Source organism: Oncorhynchus keta, chromosome 9 (genome assembly GCF_023373465.1).
Source record: "Oncorhynchus keta strain PuntledgeMale-10-30-2019 chromosome 9, Oket_V2, whole genome shotgun sequence".
Taxonomy (NCBI): domain Eukaryota; kingdom Metazoa; phylum Chordata; class Actinopteri; order Salmoniformes; family Salmonidae; genus Oncorhynchus; species Oncorhynchus keta.
The window spans coordinates 43,472,114-43,493,359 of NC_068429.1; the positions used below are offsets into that span (position 1 = coordinate 43,472,114).

At 44.1% G+C, this 21,246-nt stretch overlaps 1 protein-coding gene across 2 annotated transcripts in view; it reads left to right on the forward strand.

The window, feature by feature from the left end:
- Window positions 1-21,246, forward strand: part of itga1 (integrin, alpha 1) — a 67,489-nt gene that overhangs the window by 34,976 nt on the left and 11,267 nt on the right. Inside the window, exons 3-18 of one of the 2 annotated variants that reach the window (XM_035776715.2) lie at window positions 4,138-4,250; window positions 5,585-5,673; window positions 6,408-6,522; window positions 7,754-7,881; window positions 8,795-8,943; window positions 9,092-9,242; window positions 9,742-9,916; window positions 10,254-10,327; window positions 13,067-13,211; window positions 14,325-14,467; window positions 14,941-15,084; window positions 15,366-15,626; window positions 15,918-16,048; window positions 17,172-17,347; window positions 17,599-17,744; window positions 20,523-20,630. In XM_035776715.2, coding sequence (XP_035632608.1) covers window positions 4,138-4,250; window positions 5,585-5,673; window positions 6,408-6,522; window positions 7,754-7,881; window positions 8,795-8,943; window positions 9,092-9,242; window positions 9,742-9,916; window positions 10,254-10,327; window positions 13,067-13,211; window positions 14,325-14,467; window positions 14,941-15,084; window positions 15,366-15,626; window positions 15,918-16,048; window positions 17,172-17,347; window positions 17,599-17,744; window positions 20,523-20,630 — 2,248 coding nt within the window. The remainder of the gene's footprint in view (window positions 1-4,137; window positions 4,251-5,584; window positions 5,674-6,407; window positions 6,523-7,753; window positions 7,882-8,794; window positions 8,944-9,091; window positions 9,243-9,741; window positions 9,917-10,253; window positions 10,328-13,066; window positions 13,212-14,324; window positions 14,468-14,940; window positions 15,085-15,365; window positions 15,627-15,917; window positions 16,049-17,171; window positions 17,348-17,598; window positions 17,745-20,522; window positions 20,631-21,246) is intronic. The other variant, XM_035776716.2, reaches the window with a different exon arrangement.

Consider the following 21,246-nt stretch of genomic DNA (forward strand, 5'->3'; position numbering starts at 1 on the left):
TGCTCCACATAGTGATAGTTTTCTTTGAAATACTTAAGCTGCCCTTGATTTAGTTTGGTTCCATGGATGGAACCAATGGAATAGTCCCAAAGGTGTAAAAAGCTAACTCTGCCCATCTGGCACTCCAGGCAGGCTCAATGAAATGCTCAAAGTATTTAAGGGGCTATCAGTTGCTACATCCATTTTTGGACTTTTAATGGTATTCAAATTCCAATTCTCTTCAATTAGTAGCATTTCAAATTGGAATAGTTTACTTTCTGAATTGTCTGGAATTTAAATGGAATTGACAGTAGTTTGGTTTCCCGTTAACAAGACAACTTCAACATTGAGATATCTTAAAATACTGACTGCATTACATGACTCGTGGGTCCCTCCCTGTAACGTTGACTGTTTCTACTATTTTCAAACATCTTTACCAAAATCACAAAAAAAAAAGTTATGTAAGGCACATGGTTTTATCTAGAACCCTTTACACAAGAACCGTTTTTGGAAGGAAGGGTTCTTTTGAATATTCTTTGGAAGTCAAGAAGGGTTCTGCATAGAACCATATAATACTTGGGTCTCGAGTTTCGGATACATTTTTACTCGACCTTGACTCGGTCTCGGACAATTTGTACTCGTCATTTCTCCTCGAGACGAGCAGAGTAAATCATACAGCTTAAACAGCTTCCATTCAATCAGCATATAAAACCACTTCGCCAGGCCAAATACCGTATGTACGCTCCTTTCGCGAAACATTATCTTATCGCCTATTAACCTGCGAAGCGCAACATTACTCGTAACATTACTGTTCTTTACTTTCGTTGAAAAACATCCTAAACCCTTCTCGCGCTCGTCATAATTTCCTTGGTTCGCTGGTAGGGAAGAGTGGGGGTGGGGTGGTTGTTTGAAAGTTGCACGCTCACTATTAATAAGGGACCAACACTGATAATGCTACCAACAACCATAACCACATTGCTTACACAACCTATGGTAGCCTACAAAAACACAACCATTAGTCTAAGCATTTCCCAATCGAAATGTACAACTACTACTACCGTGATACTCAGCAGAAAGCACTTCAATTCGGCAGGCAGACCGGCGCACTGGTCGCCGGGTTATCGACTCGTCTTGCAGGCCAATCAGCCACTCAAAACGTTCCTGAGCGGCAACAAATCTGCTCAATTAGCTGATTTGCTTTCCATACACCCACTCCTTCGGACAAACCCGCTCATACTCCTGTCGCCATATTGGGCTGCATCTACCCATGCTTGATAAACAGAGTGATTGGTTGATTCCACTGCCACTCCAAAGTTCTGCCCTAATACAGTGGAATGCCGGAGGCCTTCTATCTAGCTTCTGATGGCGTGGTTAATGGCTGATTTAGCTAGCTATACTAAACAAAAATATAAACGCAACATGTAAAGTGTTGGTCGCATGATTTCATGAGCTGAAATACAATTTCCCAGAAATGTTCCATACACACAAAAAGCTTATTTCTCTCAAATGTTTTTGTACAAATTTGTTTACATTCCTGTTAATGAGCATTTCTCAATTGGCAAGATAATCCATCGACCTGACAGGTGTGGCATATCAAGAAGCTGATTAAACAGCATGATCACTACACAGGTGCACCTTGTGCTGCAGACAATAAAAGGCCACTCTAAAATGTGCAGTTTTGTCACACAAGTTTTGCGGGCGCGTGCAATTGGCATGCTGACTGCAGGAATGTCCACCAGAGCGGTTGCCAGAGAATTGAAAGTTAATTTCTCTATCATAAGCCGCCTCCAATGTCGTTTTAGAGAACTTGGCAGTACGACCATGTGTAACCATGCCAGCTCAGGACCTCCACATCTGGCTTCTTCACCGGATAGCTGATTAAACTGTAGAGTATTCCTGTATGTATTAAAACCCAAGCTACGCCCCTGCCCAGGCATGTGAAATCCATAGATTAGGGCCTAATTAATTCATTTCAATTGACTGATTTCCTTACATGAACTGTAACTCTGTAAAATATTTGAAATTGTTGCATATTGCGTTTATATTTTTGTTCAATATATTCCTTTCCAACAAAAACTGAAGATTCAATCAGAACATAATTGAAAAGAATAATGTAATAATAATAATAATAATAATACTAATTAGACTAATAAGGCTGGTGGAACCATTCATAGAGGTTTCTAGGAAGAACCCTCCAAAGATAAAAGGGTTCTTGGTAGGACCCTTCATAGACGGTTCTTGGAAGAAACTTTAGATGTTAAACTGGTTCTCTGCAAAACCCTTCATAGAGGGTTCTAGGTAAAACTATATACAGGCTGTTCTTTGAAGATCCCTACATAGATGGTTCTATGTCGAACCCTCTGCAAAGGGTTCTACCCAGCACCAAAAAGGGTTCCCCAATGGGGACAAACTGAAGAACCCTGTATGGTTCTACTTAGCACCTTTTTTTTCTAAGAGTGTAGTCCTGTGGTCAAGACACTGGCTCAAATAAAGAGTCCCTCTCTCCCTCCCTCCATCCCTCCAAGTGTATCAGTTAGGCCTGCAGCTTAACACCGTCTGTCTCATAAAGACAGAGCCCCCCCCCCCCTCTGTTAAGTGGAAACAACCCACCAGAGTATGCACCCAGTCTGCCAGTAAAGGCACTGTGAAACCACGTGTCTGTGGGCCCTCTCTTAATTTTATGAAGGAGCACATTTTTACATGCTAGTTAACTCAGTCTGCCTCCCTTTAGAGAAAGGTACAGTCCCCCACAGACAGAGAGACAGCCGGTCCCTACACTACGCCACTAGAGGCTCAAACATTGTGATCCCTGCCCCTAAATAACTAGCTCACTATCCCCCTTTTTTGTTACATGCTAGTAAACTACATCTGCCTCATTTAGAGAAATGAACAGTCCACCTCAGACAGAGAGACAGCCGGTCTGTATAGTTCTCTACTGGAGTCCCTTACAGTGTGACCCTGGCCCCTAACTAACTAGCTCACTATCCCCATACATTCAGCTGGAATGGGCTTGTTAAGCTCATATGGGATCAGTTACGGTGATTTAGTCCTTCCCAATCAGCAGGAGCAACTGTGATGATGAACGATCCCACAGCTTTCTCGTGTAGATAGGCCCAATTACTCTCACTTATACACAGATACCATTGTGTAACGAGTGACGAGGGCTATATGTTCCGATATCCATACTGGCGTACCACTTTAAGGCATTTTCACACTGTCAATTTCACACAGTGATAATGTAAAGAAAGACCTGATAGTTCCAGTTCAATTATATTAACCAGATACCTATGTATACGATTGATGAAAATATGATCCTTCCATTATACATACTAGCATACCTTAGAATGCATGGCTATATCATAGCTTCATTCTAAGAAAAGTATGCTAGTAGTATGTATGTGTGGATATTGGAACAGAGCCTTTATTTGGGTTGGTAGTTCACAGAAACCTCGATTGGAGACAAAGGGAGAGAGAGATTGTGTCTCGATGCCTGTGTCACTTAACCTGGGTTACTGTAGATGTGAGGTGAGTTATCAATCACAGATGGCACGGCCCCCGATTGAAGGCTCTCATTTAGAGTGAGTGCTGTCGCTGAAAGTGAGCCAGGCCCAGTGTGGATCAGGCACAGATGTCTGTTCTCTGTGCAGTGTGTCACTTAGCTGTGAGCTTTGAGATGATGACTGATTGTGTTCCCGCTGGTGGCACCCTCTTTAGTTGATCAGCGGTCATTAGGAGAGTGGAATGTTAATTAGGCAAACTGTTTACGTGCTAGCAGATAACTAGCTCAGCTTAGCGTTATATCATACCCACAAGATTTCGGGTGAGAGAGAACCAGCACTGGACCACAGAGATTACACTCACAACAACAGAGCCCAGCTAACAAGCTGTACTCCGATGTAAAAGCATGAGTTACTCGCTCAGAAATACATAAACAATGTTATGACGAGTAAACATAGTAGGGGTAAAGTGCTAAATTGTGTACTTTCCACTGCACAACAAGCATTTTAGATCAATTTTGTAATACATTTAAATTGCCTTTTTCGTGGGAAAACACAAAACCCAACGCTAGGTCGTTGAGAGGAACTCTAGTTGTTGCTTTTATGTTTATGCTGGGTGGGTATGGAATACTAACCTCTTCCCCTGTTTCTGTCTTTAAAGGGTACTTATCGGTTCTCCATTGGCCGGCCAGCCAGCCAAACGGACTGGAGATGTCTACAAATGCCCTGTGGATCGAGGACCAAACCCTAAATGTATCAAACTGGAGCTGCCTGGTGAGCCCTCGTTTACAGTGTGTGTATGTGTTTGCATATGTGCGTTGCATGGGATTGCTATTGATACTCCCTCTATTAGCTGCGTCTGAGTTGAGGTTTTAGCAACCAAAGACACAGCCTCGCATCGTCCAGTGTGCTGGTCTGGGACTCCCTGCCTTGTGTGCTGTACAGGACGTGAGCCAAAGCAGCAGCACAGGAAGACACCACATAAACAGGATTTGAATGTCTCATCTCATTCACTCATAATTATATCATGCTAACCAGATAACCCGCATGCCGCCTCTGCTGCATGCGCGTCGTTCACCATCCCTCGGGGCTTCTGATGGCTCGATACTGCACAGGGTTGGGGGTCAATTCCATTTCAATGAAGTCGATTTAAGGAAGTGAACCCGAATTGACTGAATTGAAATGGAATTCACCCCCAACCCTGATACTGACTCACTCCCAAAAGGCAGGGTTGAGATGAATTAGGATTACTAAATCAATTTAGTGGAACAAAAATCAATTCATTTTTGGGGATGTATTCAAATTCTGCAACACATTTTGTTGACATTATCTGTTGTTTTGTCAAGTAATTTTGATGTTTATACCTATTGTTCATGTATTTTTTTTTTAATATACAGTTTATCTTTTGTAATGTTATCCGGTAGAATTCTAAGAATATTTGTCCACCATTACAATCTGGTCATATACAGTGTGAGCCTGACAATGACTGTATTATGCTACAGCTTGACTGGGCCGTGCGTTGTTCTGCGGTCACTGGACGTGACGTGAATTATGAGTACAGAGAGAGGACATTATGAGATTAGCCTGCATGATTCCCCACAAGACGTCTTTGAAAAATGCTTCTAGACAGAGAGCACGTTTGAATTAAACATGGAATGCCATTTAGCAGACCCTTTTTAGCCAAAGAGACTTACAACAGTGTATTCACATACATTTGAGTATTTGTGACCCCCAGTCGGAATTGAACCCACAACCCCGGTGTAGCTAGAGCCATTATCTTACAACCACACAGGACAAATTCAGCACACGCTGCTAGCTACGCTGCAGTATTTATGCTGGAAAACTAAAGGTGCGTGTTTGCTTTTACCGGTAAAGACGGTAGAAATAGCCCATAGCCTATGCATAATTATCTGAGGTAAATAAAATAGCTACATTTCAGTAGTGCACATCGTTAAAAGTGAGGTCCGGAGAGTTCCATGGTTCTGGAAGGGTCGTCTGACTTTCTGCCTATGGGAAAATGGACAGAGGAATTTGACCAGCTGTTCTTTCTCTTCAAGGACTCATTCTTTTTTTCACTGACTTTATTTATTTATTTCATATTTTCCCAGAAAACACAACAATTCCTAACTTACACGAAGTCAAGGATAACATGACCATGGGAACGACGCTGGTTACCAACCCTCAAGGAGGCTTTCTGGTAAGAGGCCATGTGGAAATCTAGATGTCAGCCCTGGACTGCAAGAGGCAGTACGGTTGTTACTATTACTAGAGCTGACATATATATCACACACCCACGCCAGTGGAGGCTGCTGAGGGGAGGACGGCTCATAATAATGGCTGGAAACGATCGAATGGAATGGGTTTGATGTATTCGCCGCCATTCCACTTACTCCAGCCATTACCACAAGCCCGTCCTCCCCAATTAAGGTGCCACCAACCTCCTGTGGCTCTCTCTCTCTCTCTCTCTCTCTCTCTCTCTCTCTCTCTGTCTCTGTCTCTGTCTCTGTCTCTGTCTCTGTCTCTGTCTCTGTCTCTGTCTCTGTCTCTCTGTCTCTGTCTCTCTGTGTGTCTCTGTCTAGAAGAATGGGTCTGAGTATTTATAATGATGACATAAGATATACATTACAAAGCCCGGATCTGACCAGAACTTTCCCCCTCTGCCACTTCACTGGGCTTGTACCTCACTGCTCATATAAGGACTGTTGACTAGAGAGTCCTAGCCTATCAGAAACTGTACTTCAGAGAGTCAGTTACTCCGAGTCCAGGTTAACCCAGTGAGCATGTGTGTGTAGCGTTCATGGTCTCATGATGAGCTAACGTTAGCGCTGCTTCTTCAAGACGTTTCAGGGGGAATGTCCTAATGACCTTATTTCAGATTCTGCCGTGACGCGCGCGCGCGCTCGTGTGTGTGTGTGTACTATTTTCGTCCAGGCTTGTGGTCCCCAGTACGGCTACATGTGTGGTCAGCAGACGTACATCTCTGGGGTATGTACCAACGTCAGCTCAACCTTCCAGGTACTCAACTCCATCGCCCCGGCCGTGCAAGGTACAGGACAACAACACACACACACACACACACACACACACACACACACACACACACACACACACACACACACACACACACACACCAGGTACACACACACACACACACACACACACACACACACACACACACACACACACACACACACACACACCGAGAACTACAGTCAGACCAGTGCTGCATGATCCCTCACCTTGGTGTTCTTTTTACATCCTACTCCAGACAGACCAGAGCAGAGCTTTCTCTCTCTACACCCCCCCAACCCATTCCTCTCTTCACCCCCTAACCAACGAAACCCCTCGAGCCACGTGGCCCAGAGAGAAACATCGCTTGTGTACATAAGAGCATTCCACTGAGTGTAAACTACTCTCCAGTCTCTTGCTGCCATGCATGCCCAAGTTAGGACAGATTTTGAGAGAGACTTGTCATCGCTGTCTTAACACTGCACATTGACAGCAAGAAGCCCAAACAGATATAATATTTGACTAAAACATAATCATTTCAAACCTTGTATACGATCCCATTACAGTATGTCTCTCTATTATGCAGGGGGGTACTTTGGAACAGATTTCCAGAAGTACAATCACTTGGAGCTGATTTGCTGGTGTTTTTATGATATTTTATGTCCAACAAGAAGAACAAAAATTTGGTCAGAAAACTTTGGGGAGCCAAGTAAAATCACCCCGCAAGGCCACCAGTTGGGGAAACCCTGGTGTGGACTATTAAACCTCAGTATAGATGAGATACAGCTTTCCACCTCTGTGTAGTCTCACTCTCAGACACTGTATTAGACATGCATTCTCAGCACATTATCGTGTAGTCTGTGGCTGTGTTCGGATATCCATTCTGGCATACTGTACCACTTAGAATGCATGTCCAATAGAATGCATGTCCTCTGCTTCATTCTCAGTAGTATACTGTGGTAGTGTGGATATTGGAACGAGGCCTTTTTTTTTTACAAGACTCAAGAGGGACTACTTTAGATGGGAGAGCTTCTGGGTATTGTAGTGTTCTCCCTCTCGTCACCTCTCTCCACTGCACAAAGCAACTGTTTAATGCATTTATTGTATATAAACTGTTGGCAACTGCGGTTTTAACAGTTTAAACATTGACGTACAAAACACATGTCTGTTTCCCCAACTAAATTCTACATTGCGTGTAGTATGTGATATATTGGTTGTGTTACACAGATCATAACGGCCACATTATTTGAATCCCTCTTGTATTCCAGAGTGTGCCAAGGAGCTTGACATTGTCATGGTGCTTGACGGCTCCAATAGTATATGGCCATGGAACAGCATCATTGAGTTCCTGGTCAAGTTTCTGAAAAATATCGAAATTGGACCGAAACTGTCCCAGGTGATTTCTCCTTTCTGTATACTAGAGGGGAAAAAATGGGTAACACTTTAGATGACGGTACCTTTCGAAGAACCCCGTAGAAGGACCCGTTAAAAACACAGTATCAACTCTGGGACACGACTGAGAGAGGGACAGAAGGGAGCGATGGATAGAGAAAAGAGGAGGGACACGGAATAGAAAGATGCCAGCAGCAATCAATTGCAATTCGCTGTCTTTTAATTATGTAACAGCACAATATAATAATAATACTTTGTTGCCTTGCCTTTGAGATACATGCATACACGATGATCATCTATTCATTACAGTCTCAGAACCACTGTTAAATCATCACTCATACTGTTATTAGTTTAAAAGTCCAAGGGCATTATGTGTTAAATAAAGGTTACTTAAAAATAAAAAATAAAAATGGGTTTTATGTGAATGGGGAGTCCTTTTTAGAATACCCCTGCCTCTGGAGAGGAGCTGGTTCACAGTGGTTTAGCTTAATGGTGAAATTACAGTTTTCCTCTGTGCTGCACTGGAAAATATTGTCCTACAAAGTTCTCCCTTTATAGATCCCATATTCCATAGCTGGATAAGTACCCATGCGTGCTATATAAAGAGAATGACATCACACTAGACTCACCAGACCAAACCACTTAGCCTACTTTACCAGGCTGTCTCGGAGTGTTGGAAGTGTTGGAAGTGTTGGAAGTGTTGGAAGTGTTGGAAGTGTTGGGAGGGAGTGTTGGGAGTGTTGGGAGTGTTGGAATGTGCCACGGGATGGGACAGTTAGAAAAGAGGGAACTGGAGAGAAGGGCAGAGAGTGAGATGAGGGTAAAGGAGGTTAAAGGGAAGAGGGCGAGTGAGATGAGGGCGAATTTGTACGTTCGAGTGAGTGTCGGTCTGTCTGAATCCCGCCTTTTTGTTCCAGGTGGGCATTGTGTCGTATGGAGAGCAAGTCATTCACAATGTGAACCTCAGCCAGTTTAATAACACTCTATCCCTGCTGGGAAAAGTGATGAATCTTGAACAGCAACAGGGTGTCAGGACCATGACCTTCCTGGGTATCGACACGGCAAGGTGCAGTACAAGAGTCTGGTCCTGCTCAATTTACATAAAATGTACTTAATTTAATTGAGTTCAGTTGAATTTACTGTTCCACTCAGTTAAGTGTGTCTATTTCTTGTACAATGTGTGAAGTGAGTTAAAAATGATTTATGATTTTCAGGAAAGAGGCCTTCACAGTGGAGCGAGGGGCGCGGCCCGGGGTCAAGAAGGTCATGATAATCGTGACGGACGGAGAGTCACATGACTCTCATAACCTCAAAAATGTCACCGCAGACTGCGAGAAAGACGACATTGAGAGGTTCGGTATTGCAGTGAGTATAAGACCATCAAAACCATGATACCTCAATATTAATACCTCAAATAGCCTCACCACAGTAAAAGCTGTAACATACCTTTTCGTCAGGACAAGATCACAGTCACAGCCCTAACAGACCTCAAATAAACACACCGTCTCTCACGTAGTTTAGATGGTTTGGTATGAGGGTTGCAAAATCCCGGAAACTTTCCAAGAATTCTCAGATTTTCCAGAAATCCTGGTAAGAGGCTTCTATGAATCAGGAGAGAATAACCAGTATGGGAATCCTCCAACTAGGAGTCTGCAACTGGGAATCTTCCAGCCCAGGCAGGCCAAGAGTTATGGGTTCAAATCCTGTTCCCTACATGGACCACATTCTGTATATAGAGGACTGTTTTTCAGACTTGATATCGTCGTTGCGAATACGAATCTGTTCTTAGTTGACTTGCCTGTATAAATAACGGTTAGTTAAATAAATCAAATAAAAAAAAACGACACTATTTGTTTCCCTTCAGGTGCTTGGTGATTACAACAGGAACAACAGAAGCATCACTGAAGTGAAAAAGTTCATTGAGGAGATCAAGAACATCTCCAGCGATCCTGTGGGAGATCACTTCTTCAATGTGTCCGACGAGTTTGCCTTGCTCACCATCGTAGACGCTCTGGGAAGCAGGATCTTTGCCTTGGAAGGTAGGCTGAGCTACTTTCTTCTAGTTAAATCGCGACGACATGCTTTGTGCTACTTTGATCTCAGCGACAACGGTGGCCAAGGGCGGGTTCTTCTACCGGAGCTGTGCTCGAGTTCTTCTCTACGTAGTGAAATAAAGAGAGATGAGATTGTGTTTTATTCATGCCCAAGGGGGAAGTGAGTTATCATCCAAACAGCCACACAGTCGTACAATTTAGAAACAATATAACGACATTAAAAACAGTCCGCAGACAGTTCCAATGAAAATGGATCAGTGAGAGTGATCGTATCGTAATGTGATCGTATAGTAATGGATCAATGTGAATGTGTTTTCCACAGCAACGTCAGGTAACTACACCTCGTCGTTTGAGATGGAGATGTCCCAGGCAGGATTTAGTGCCCACACCTCTAAGGTGAGTCCACATTGCCTACTGTTGTTTCCTTCTACTCCTGGGACGTATTCATTACGCCGATTCTGTTGCAAAACGTTTCTTAAACGGAGTCAAACTGAAGGGAGGAGGGACCTACATACATTTGTCCAATAGAGACTCTTGTTTTGCTCTGCTTGCTTCTGTTTGGTTCTGAAACGGTTTTTGTAATAAATACACCCCTGCTTTCATTTCCCCTTTCCCCTTTCCAACTAAACTCCTTCTACCCCTGCTTTCCACTATCCTATACTGTTAAAAGAAACAGTTGGAAAATATGCGATATGTGGTCCTTCTGTAGCTCAGTTGGTAGAGCATGGCGCTTGTAACGCCAGGGTAGTGGGTTCGATTCCCGGGACCACCCATACGTAGAATGTATGCACACATGACTGTAAGTCGCTTTGGATAAAAGCGTCTGCTAAATGGCATATTATATTATATTATTATGCAACTAGGCTTTCCCAACACCCAAGGGCAACTAATTGCGTAAATCTATCAAATGTTTTATGTTTCAAAATACTCTCTTTTAATAGTGTACTCCCACTGTCCTAGCCCACTGGGCTAAAGGGTGCAGCATATTGCCACGGGGATCGGTTTCTAGGATATCCCGTTTGTGAATGTGTGACTGCCCGCTGATTGGCCCCAGTCAGATACAGTACAGAACGACGGTGGGTGTTGCGTTATTCACTTGGCACAGACATCACTTCGACGTCTATTCCACGTTAGTCCAACGTTATTCCATTTAAACGAATTTCTTGGAAATGACGTGGGAAACGATATTGATTCGACCGGTGTGTGTGGCCAGTGAGATCTTTCATTCACCGTCTTGTCTATCCCTGTGCTGGTTCTTCACCATGATCCAACTAAAGAGGGGACCCTCTGTCCTCTCTTTCCTCTCCCCTCTCAGCCCAGAGATATCTGTCCTGTGGGGGAGAGGAGAACTAACAAGAGATGCCTTTTCCGTGAGAGGATGTTCACTTTGAACAAACAAAACACTTTTTTTTTTCTTCTCCCAAACCTTATGTGCATTCATCAGGCATTTCCCCTCTGTCGATGAGTTGGAGTGAACATGCACTACGCTCTTACAAAAAAAGGGTTCCAAACGGGTTATTCGGTTCTCCCCATAGGAGAACCCTTTTTGGTGGAAAGGGTTCTACCTGGAAACAAAAAGGTTCTACCTAAACTTTTGGTTTCACCTCATTTTTTCATTCTGTCATAAAGAACACATGTTCAACTTAATAAAAAGCATGTTTTCCATCTCAAAAGGTAAAATAACATAACAATGACTATAGTAAGTGCATGTTAACTGCCAAATAAAGTAACAAGGTTGACTGTAAAATGATTGACAATTTGTTCTTAAATCAGCCAAAAATCCCATTGTGACAGTGCTCATGGACGCGTTTTGTGGGCAACAGAGGGTGACAATTGAATGCAAGCTTCACAACAACAAAAAACGTGATCGTTAAAACATTCGTAGCCTGTTTATCTATGGACAACAGGGTTGACATGTTCTTTTCAACCCGCTCAGTTTTCCACCACAAAACACCAGCTCACCTGCTTTTACTGAATTGACTATTAGATGTTCACTGTTTCTTTTGAAAAACATTTTTTTTAAGGAATAGTTTCACCATATTAAAACAAATGGACCCAAAAGGCACTTATTTCGTGGAACGACCCAGTTCCATCTTGTGAAATACTTTACCCTGTCCTGTCTTCCTGTATTCATGAAACGGGGTTCTGTGGGGGAAATGGCTACATGACACTGTATTGCATTCAGACTTGATATCGTCGTTGCGAATATGAATCTGTTCTTAGTTGACTTGCCTGCATTGTGACAGTGGTCTTTCTCACTGTGGTCACTGGTCTGTTCAGCCTTCACTCAAATGAGCATTTCCACTTCCTGGGGGGGGGTCTCTTCCTGTTTCCTGTGCTGTAGCATAATGTCCCAAAGAGTTGGATGGAGGCCCTTAATGTCACTGCCCATGCTGTCACAGAAGACGACATTACAAAGACAGCAGATTAGCTTTCTAGTATCTCTACGAGCTGTTGTCTCATCTGACTCTTTAATTTTTTTATGTGTGCATTGTTGCATTAGGAACAATGTGCTCTTGACCGGACCTGCTTTTTTTCGGCCCTCTCTCTCCCTCCCTCTCTACCGCACCTGCTGTCTAGACCTCTGAATGCTCGGCTATGAAAAGCCAACTGACATTCACTCCTGAGGTGCTGACCCGTTGCACCCTCTACAACCACTGTGATTATTATTTGACCCTACTGCTTGTCAGTGAACGTTTGAACATCTTGAAGAACCATCTGGCCTTAATGGCCACGTACTCTTCTAATCTCTACTTGGCACAGCCAGAAGAGGACTGGCCACCCCTCAGAGCCTGGTTCCTCTCGAGGTTTCTTCCTAGGTTCCTGCCTTTCTAGGGAGTTTCCCACTAGCCACCGTGCTTCTACATCAGCATTTCTTGCTATTTGGGGTTTTAGGCAGGGTTTCTCTATGAGCTCCTTGTGACATCTGCTGATGTAAAAAAGGGCTTTGTAAATACACGTTAGTATAGTCCTTAATACAAAATTATGTCTGTCACAGGTGTGTAGGTTTGGAAAAACAGAATGATTGAGAAGACAGATACTGTACATATTGTTGTACTCACATGGCTGAGGGAAATGTATTTTATAGTTGTTAAATAAATTCATTCATTCATTCATTCATTCATTCATTCATAGGAGGGTGTGATGCTGGGAGCAGTGGGAGCGTATGAGTGGAACGGGACAGTAGTGATGCACACAGACCAGGGTACCATGGTTCCCCTAAACGCAGACTTCCATGACCCCCTGGACGAGAGGAAGGAGAGCCTGGCGGGGTATGTGGGTAAGTACAAACGACACACACACACAGCCTGGTGGGGTTACGTGGGTAAAGTCCAGACCCGACCAGACAAACCACCCACATGGATGACACTGTATTTATTTACCTTTTTAAACCTTTATTTAACCATACATGGTTGTTTTATGACGTTGAATTCCTGCCCTGTCCTCTGTTGCTGTAGTTATCTATGTGTAAGTCTAGACCTACTGTTTTATATGAGCCACTCCACTCATGGCATTCCCTCAAGGGAAATATATATATATATATATATTTGAATTGAACAGTTAAGAAGAACAGCTTCTTATTTAGATTACGGTACAATGACAACCTGTACAATAACAACCTGTACTGACACTTTGGAAACTGGACAGTCCTTAGTGCCTTCCAGCTCCTGTATAAACAGCCCAGGGTAGCATGGTGGACTACCAGCCCCATTACTCTACAGTAGACAGAAACATGGTCTACGTCCCAACTGGTACCCTATTCCCTCTATACTGCAGTTCTTTTTTGACCAGGGCCCGTAGGGCTCTAGTTAAGAGTAGTGCACTATGTAGGGAATTGGGTGCCATTTGGGACGCAGATATGCTTATACTCCAACTGAAATAACAGACCCGCGGGGCTTACAGTGGCCTACATCTCTTACTACCTTTTACGGGCTGTAGGGAAGACGCTGTGTGGGATTAAAGAATAATGTTATTTAAAAAAGGTGTCACGGAGAACAATCTGGGTGGCTGTTCGCCTCAGACCGGGCGAACACAAACACTGTGTGTGTCTGACATATCAACTGTCTGTGGTATAGTGTTCTTCAGAAAAACGAACCACACACACACACACTCATGCAGGCACACGCGCGCACACACACACACACACACTCCTCTCTGTTCTCTGGTGTTTTACTGCTTCCTCTTAACAATGAGACTAAACTAAACTAATGCCAGGAGACCAATGTACTCAAATAACCCTCTAATAGAGACTCTGTGTCCTTGTGTGTGTGTGTGTGTGTGTGTGTGTGTGTGTGTGTGTGTGTGTGTGTGTGTGTGTGTGTGTGTGTGTGTGTGTGTGTGTGTGTGTGTGTGTGTGTGTGTGTGTGTGTGTGTGTGTCTGCCCACCATGCAGGTTATGATGTGCAGTCGGCATCAACCCCTAATGGTGTATTATATATCACGGGGGCACCGCGGCACAACCACACAGGCAGAGTCATCGTGTACAAACTGGATGGGCAACACATCACAGTCACACAAGTGCTGAAAGGAGAGCAGGTGACCAATCCTCAAACCATCCGTCATCAATCTTCCACCACCGTCATCACGATGCGTTACAAGCAGCATCTTTACGTTAATTACTGTACTTGCTTTGTCAAACGCATGGGTTAATGTGGTTAGACACAGCGGGTGTGGGAAGAGAACTATACTTTTTTTTTTTACCAATGCAACAAGAAATAGTTTTAGGACATCTTTGGTATGCATTAGATAGAAATGAGATACTGCAAAGTGAGCGGAAAATAATGTACTCTGGAATTCACAAGAGTTCACTTATGTCGAGGCATTAGATCACGCAGTATTTCTACTTCATTTTGAGCATGGAATCGAGAAGAGGCTAAGGAAAGGTTTATATTAAAGCATGTATTTGGACTTACGGTTGAGTGGTTATAATGTAGTTTGACCCATGGACTATATAATCCAGGATTAGAAGTTCCACGCCCGTTCTATGGATCCTGTCTGTCTCCTTGTAGATTGGCTCCTACTTTGGCAGCGTTCTCCAGACGGTGGATGTTGACCAGGACTCATACACAGACATCCTGCTGGTGGGAGCTCCTATGTACATGGGCCCAGAGAGGGAGGAACAGGGACAGGTGTACGTCTTCAAACTCAATGAGGTGTGTGGTGCACTGTGTGTGTCTTTGACCTGTCATCGTAAATTAAGTTCAATGAAAAATGCATTTCCGTGAAGGTTAATAAGTGAATGTAACTATCTAGTTGGAGATCAGACCTCGGGGATGTTTGTCTGATACAATACAAAGTCTCATTAGAAAAAAAGATGGCATTGGATTAGAACAAGGGTCTGATGATGCTCAAACATTTGTCTCCCCCCCCCTTTGCTTCCTTCCTTCTTTCTTTCTCTCTCTCTCTCTCTCTCTCCATCACCCTACACCACCAGAAGGGCATGTTTGAGCACCAGGCCACGCTGAAGCCGGACAACCAGACGTGTTGTACCTCGGCCCACTCCCATGGCTGCACCAACGTTCGCAAGAATGACCCGTGTGGCGCCCGTTTCGGCACCGCCATCGCCGAGGTCAGCGACCTGGACCTGGACGGAAACCGGGACGTGGCCATCGGGGCACCGTTCGAGAATGACCACAGAGGAGCCGTCTACATCTACCACGGAGCCAAGAAGACGATCAAGGAGAAATACGTCCAGGTGAAGAAAGAAAAGGCCAGGTGGTCAGGCTGTTCCCCGTCTGTGGAGTCTGGTGTCACCAGAAGTCAAAGGCCGGTCACATTCTAATGGCAGGAATGGAATGAATGGAACACATGTGAACCATATCCTCAGATTTCTCCCTCCACCAGCCACCACTGGTCCTCATCTGTAATCAATGTGTGGGATAGGGGTTTGTGGATAGACACTCTGCAGTAGATATGCAGTTACAGTAGATACCGTAGAAGTATTCCTGTTCGACCTCTGAATGTGTGTGTGCTGGTGTGGTTTCAGCGTATCCCAGGTCCTGGAGACGGGGTGAAGACTAAGTTCTTTGGCCAGTCAATCCATGGAGTCATGGACCTGAACGGAGATGGAATCATAGACGTTACCATCGGAGGTCTGGGAGGCGCTTCTCTGTTTTGGTGAGTACCTCTGCGTTTAGAGTCAATACATAAAATTCATGCCGCGCATGTAAGCAGGAACACACACACACTCACTCTAGCACTCCACTTGAACTATTAGTAATAGCAGTAGCCTCATATCTCACACAACTGTATTATTATATCTTTAGCTCATCTATCAAAGACTGTCACTCTGGTTTACACAGCTGTGTCCCTCTCGGGATTTGAACCAACAACCCCCTCCTCTCTATGTTCAAACCCCCTGGCCCTCCTCTCCTCATAGAGTTCATGGAGCTGAACCCTCTTCACTCCTTTCCTCCCATCTCATATAACAGAGTTGAGCTCTCTACACACCACAGGGCCCCCATCCAGGGATCCCTCACACCCACTCAGTTTCTGCTGGAACGAGCCTAGCTGACCGGGGTTGACCAGGGCTGTGTGAAAAACTCCAAATCCCAGCAGGCAAAGATTTTAAAACATGATTTGGCAGCTCTTCCTCCTGGGCTCTTGGACCTCTGCTTAACAGAGCGGGGCTGTAGACTGTTGGAGAGTCACGCCCTAATTCCAGAGCGTCCATGGCAGTGGACGCTAACTGTGGCGCTAACAGTTTGATACTGCAGCTGTAGAACTCAGTTACGCCACGGAAACCAGTGACCTCCGTCATAATGGATTCCTTTGTAGAGCTGCCATGGGCCCGCGATGTGGTTTAGAGCGCGGTCGCAAACCTCTTTTCATGGAAGACATGAATAATGTGCTTCATATTTTCTATTTGGGGGTTACTTAAAAGGAATGGAAGCAGTTTTCCTTTTTTGGAAACGTGTATTAATTCAGTTTAATTCACAGGTCATTCACTTTTGCAACTTGAATGTGCCAGTTCCATGTGCTAATGCCGTGTTCAAAACAACTGGGAACTGGGAGATCTCCAACTTCAGTGCGTTTAAAACCACTGGGAACTAGGAGAAAAATGTGCCCCCGACTGGGATAAATCGATTTGACCGGTCATCCAACTCGGAATTCCAAGTCAGGAACTCGGGCCTCTTTCTAGAGCTCTGACTTTCCGACCTGAAGATCACTGACGTCATTATGTTTCCCGAGTTCCCAGTTGTTTTTTGAACGCTGCATAAATCTGGTGTTTGTCATCCAGGTCCAAGGATGTTGCTGAGCTTTATGCCAACATGACCTTTGACCCGAGCAAGATCAACCTACAGCAGCCCTCTAAAGGCTGCATGTTGGGCGGGAGGGAAACTGCGTGTGTGAAGACCAGGGTCTGCTTTAGCTACAGCGTCAAGTCTGAGAAGGACGACACTAACTCGGGCACAGGTGAGAGTCTGATCAACCCCTTTCCTTTCATACAGTATGTTTACATGTTCACAGTGTAAACCTCCTTCAATCATATGCAGCGAATTAAAGCGGACTCTCGATAAGAACAGTAAAAAGGAGTCAAATAGAAAGCTTTCATTTTGAGGTTGCTGTAGCTAACCCTAACCAGGATTTATAGAAAAACTAGGCATTTTGGGAAAGTTGCTGGAGTTTTGCAACCCTAATCATGACTGGTGTTTGTTGTGTTTCAGCCATTAAGTACAGCCTGACGCTGGACTCTCTGAGGGCGAAGTCGAGGGCTGCGTTTGTCAACATAGACGAGAAAAGTGAGAGGAAGGCCCAGGCCACCGCCAAGATCATAGACAATCTGTGTGTGGAGCATTTATTTGCCATGAAGGCAAGTAAATCCTTCCTCACCCAGCCTGGTCCACATGGAGAGAGAGAGAGAGAGATGCAGAAGGGAGTCTGGGGGGAGATGGAGAGAGAAAGACAACAGAGAAAGATAACAGCCCCATAGAAAAACACCTTTTCTTACATAGTTTAGTAGAACATTGCTAAATGGGTTACTGGCTGCAGATTTTGAACTAGAGAGGGGAAATGGGCTTCAGTTTGTAATTCTGATGCCGTCAGATAAAGCGCAGTGAACGACAAGTGCCTTACCGTAATCAGCCTGGTTCCAGAACTTTTTATGCTTTATAGCCAACTCGTATCAACTATCATATGTTTGGCATGATAATGACCATTGCATTTGGGCAAAACAGCACAAACAGATTTGGGCCCAGCCTAAAGGACCATTAGTATCTCAGTGGGCCATTAGTATCTCAGTAGACCTCCTCAAGAGACTGGCTAGTGGATGTAGTGGATGGATGTATAGTATGGAGCCTAGTTGCTCTGGTATTTATTCAATGTAGGACAGCCTGGCCTCAAAGACGTAACATATTGAATGTAAATCTGTGATTCGCCTATGTTACACTCTTAGAACAAAGGGTTCCAAAAGGGTTCTTCGGCTGTCCCCATAGGAGAACCCTTTTTGGTTCCAGGTAGAACCTGCAACCAAAAAGAGTTTTTCGAAGGGGTTTCTTTTGGGGAAAGCCGAAGAACCCTTTAAGGTTCTAGATAGAAAAAAAGGTGCCAATAGTGTACATTTGGTATGGTTGCATAAGAAGGAAGGCTGCTTAAGTCAAAAATGAAAGGAAGGAAGTTGGTCGGGGAGGATGGATGTGTGGGCGTGTAATGTAAAAGTCTAGTAACCCAAAGGTTGCGTGTTCGAGTCACATCACAGACAACTTTAGTATTTTAGCTAGTTAGCAACTTTGCAAATACTTACTACTTTTATCTACTTTGCAACTACTTAGCATGTTAGCTAATCCTTTCCCTAACCCCTAACCCTAATCCCTAACCTTAACTCCTAACCCTAATCTCTAGCCTAGCTAATGTTAGCCACCAAGCTAACGTTAACCACAACAAAGTGGAATTTGGAACATATCATACGTTTTGCAGATTCATAACTTATTGTACGAATTGTAATTCGTCACATATTATACGAAATGGTGGGAGACAGTTTACATTTACTGTGTTACGTCTATCCCTGAGTCCAGGTTGGGTAGGAACGCTCTTAACATGAAAGTGGAGAAATATCTCCCTCCCTTGATCAAAGGGAAAAGGTAAAACAACCACTTTTACAAAAGGCCCATTACTGTACATACAAACATTTCAGCTTAAAAGTGGCCTAAAAATAGATTCACTTTACATTGATTGTTAATTGTTCTATTGGTTGTTTTGTGTCAGATAGTTGTACATTATACGGTTTTAGTGAGGAGGCCAGATGAAAAGAAGAGAGCTTTTAAATGACAGAAGACCTTGACTGTAATGGGAACCAGAACCAACGCTTTATACTGATCAAAGCAAGGTGAAGAGAATGCCCCGACGATGACTATTAAACTACCCACAGGAACTCAGAGAGAGAGGTGGAGAGAGAGAAAGGTGGAGAGAGAGAGAGAGACAGAGGTGGAGAGAGAGAGAGAGACGAAGAGAGGGGCAGAGGGAGAGCGGGTGAGAGATAAGCGTAAGAGGGAGGGAGAGAAATAGGAGAAAGAGAAAGCAGATGAGATAGAGAGGGAGATCGGCACGTTGGAGAGAGACTGGTAGAGAGGCATATTTGAGAGAGGAGAGGAGTTTGAAAGAGAGACAAAAGAAAAGAGAGAGAGAGAGAATGAGGGAGAGCTGGTGGATGGTTGGAGGGTGCCGATAGAATTACAGGAAATGAAAACTCTCCGCTGTCAGGAAGGGGGTCGCTAAAATGTTTTGAATGCAAGTTGTTGGGGGGGGTCCCCCTAACAACATTTCACTTAGGGCCACCCAAAAGGCTAGGGCCAGCTCTGACTGTATATGTGGGTATGGATGTGGGTACACAGACCTGCTAGTCTACTACGGCCCGTCATGATGAGTTCAGATTTTTGGTGGCCCCCACCCCCATCAAAGTTGCCCATCCCTGCTCTAGTGCATACAGTATCTTCAGTGGAGGAGGAGAGAGAGTGTGGAGTGACTCACACACCACGTTCGATTCGATGTTTAGCAGCCGGTGAAGGGCAGGAGGTACGTTTGTAAATGAATTTGATCAAGCTACGTAGCCTCTTGTTTCCTTCTTGATGAATACATAAACCAAACAATATTTAGCTGTTTCTCTGTAATACTAGCCACCTAGGAATTGGATGAAGTTAGCTTTAGCTAGCCAGATAGATAGGTTCCCAATCTCCCAACCTCATAACTAGCCACCAAGCCATTTCAGGCTATCGCTCAAGTTAGATTAGCTTGTCTAACTATTTTAGCTGACATGCCTGCTGGAAATGTTGCTAAACTTTAGAAATAATAATTAAAATGACAGTTGAACAGGTATAAAGAGGTATACTTTGATAACCTATGCAGAGAAATATACATATTTTTTTATTTATATACATATATATATATATATTTTACATAGAATGAGGCATAACGATTATGTCTCTAGCTTACAGGTAAAGCTGTTTCAGATGTTTGAAAAATGCCAAATTATCCCTGATTCTCCAACCACCACCGCTCCCTCCTCACCTACATCACGCCCCGCTCTAAAATAAATGGTGCATGATGCCCCTGGATACATTGTACATGTAATTACATTAGCCCCTCCTCCCTTTAGGCTAAATTGGACTTCAGAGACCCAATAATGGTCTCCTTAGAGTTTGGCCTGGCTGAGGACACGGGTCCCGTCCTGGATGGAGATCTACCAACGTCACTTAACAAAACGGTAAAATAAACCACACTGCGCCTGATTTAACACACACACACACACACACACACACACACACACACACACACACACACACACACACACACACACACACACACACACACACACACACACACACACACACACACACACACACACACACACACACACACACACACACACACACACCAGTAACTTTTGGCTTGCCATGAATTGTGTATACCTTGGCTTGCTTCCCTCTGTAGCCACTAGAGGCCCTCACTGGCTATGTGTGCACACATTGATTTCCTACCTTACTGATTGGATTATACCTCAGCTATCACATAATACAGTGGTGAATATGCAATGTGTGAGCAGAGAAGTCAGTAATCAGTACTTTACACAGTCATGCTCTCTGCAGCACTTATCATCAGCAACAGCTGTCCTCCATCCTTGACTAGTTCATATAAGAGGCTTATGAGCTTTAAAACACTGACAGGCAGTTGTCCTGTTTCCATAGTGGCGCTCCCACACACACATAGTTCTTATGAGCTATTTGCCAGACGGACGGAGAGCCAAAACATGTGGCTGGAGAATAACGCGGTGGTCGAACAGGGATTCCTCAAAGCCTCAAATTCCAGAGTGCGATTACATC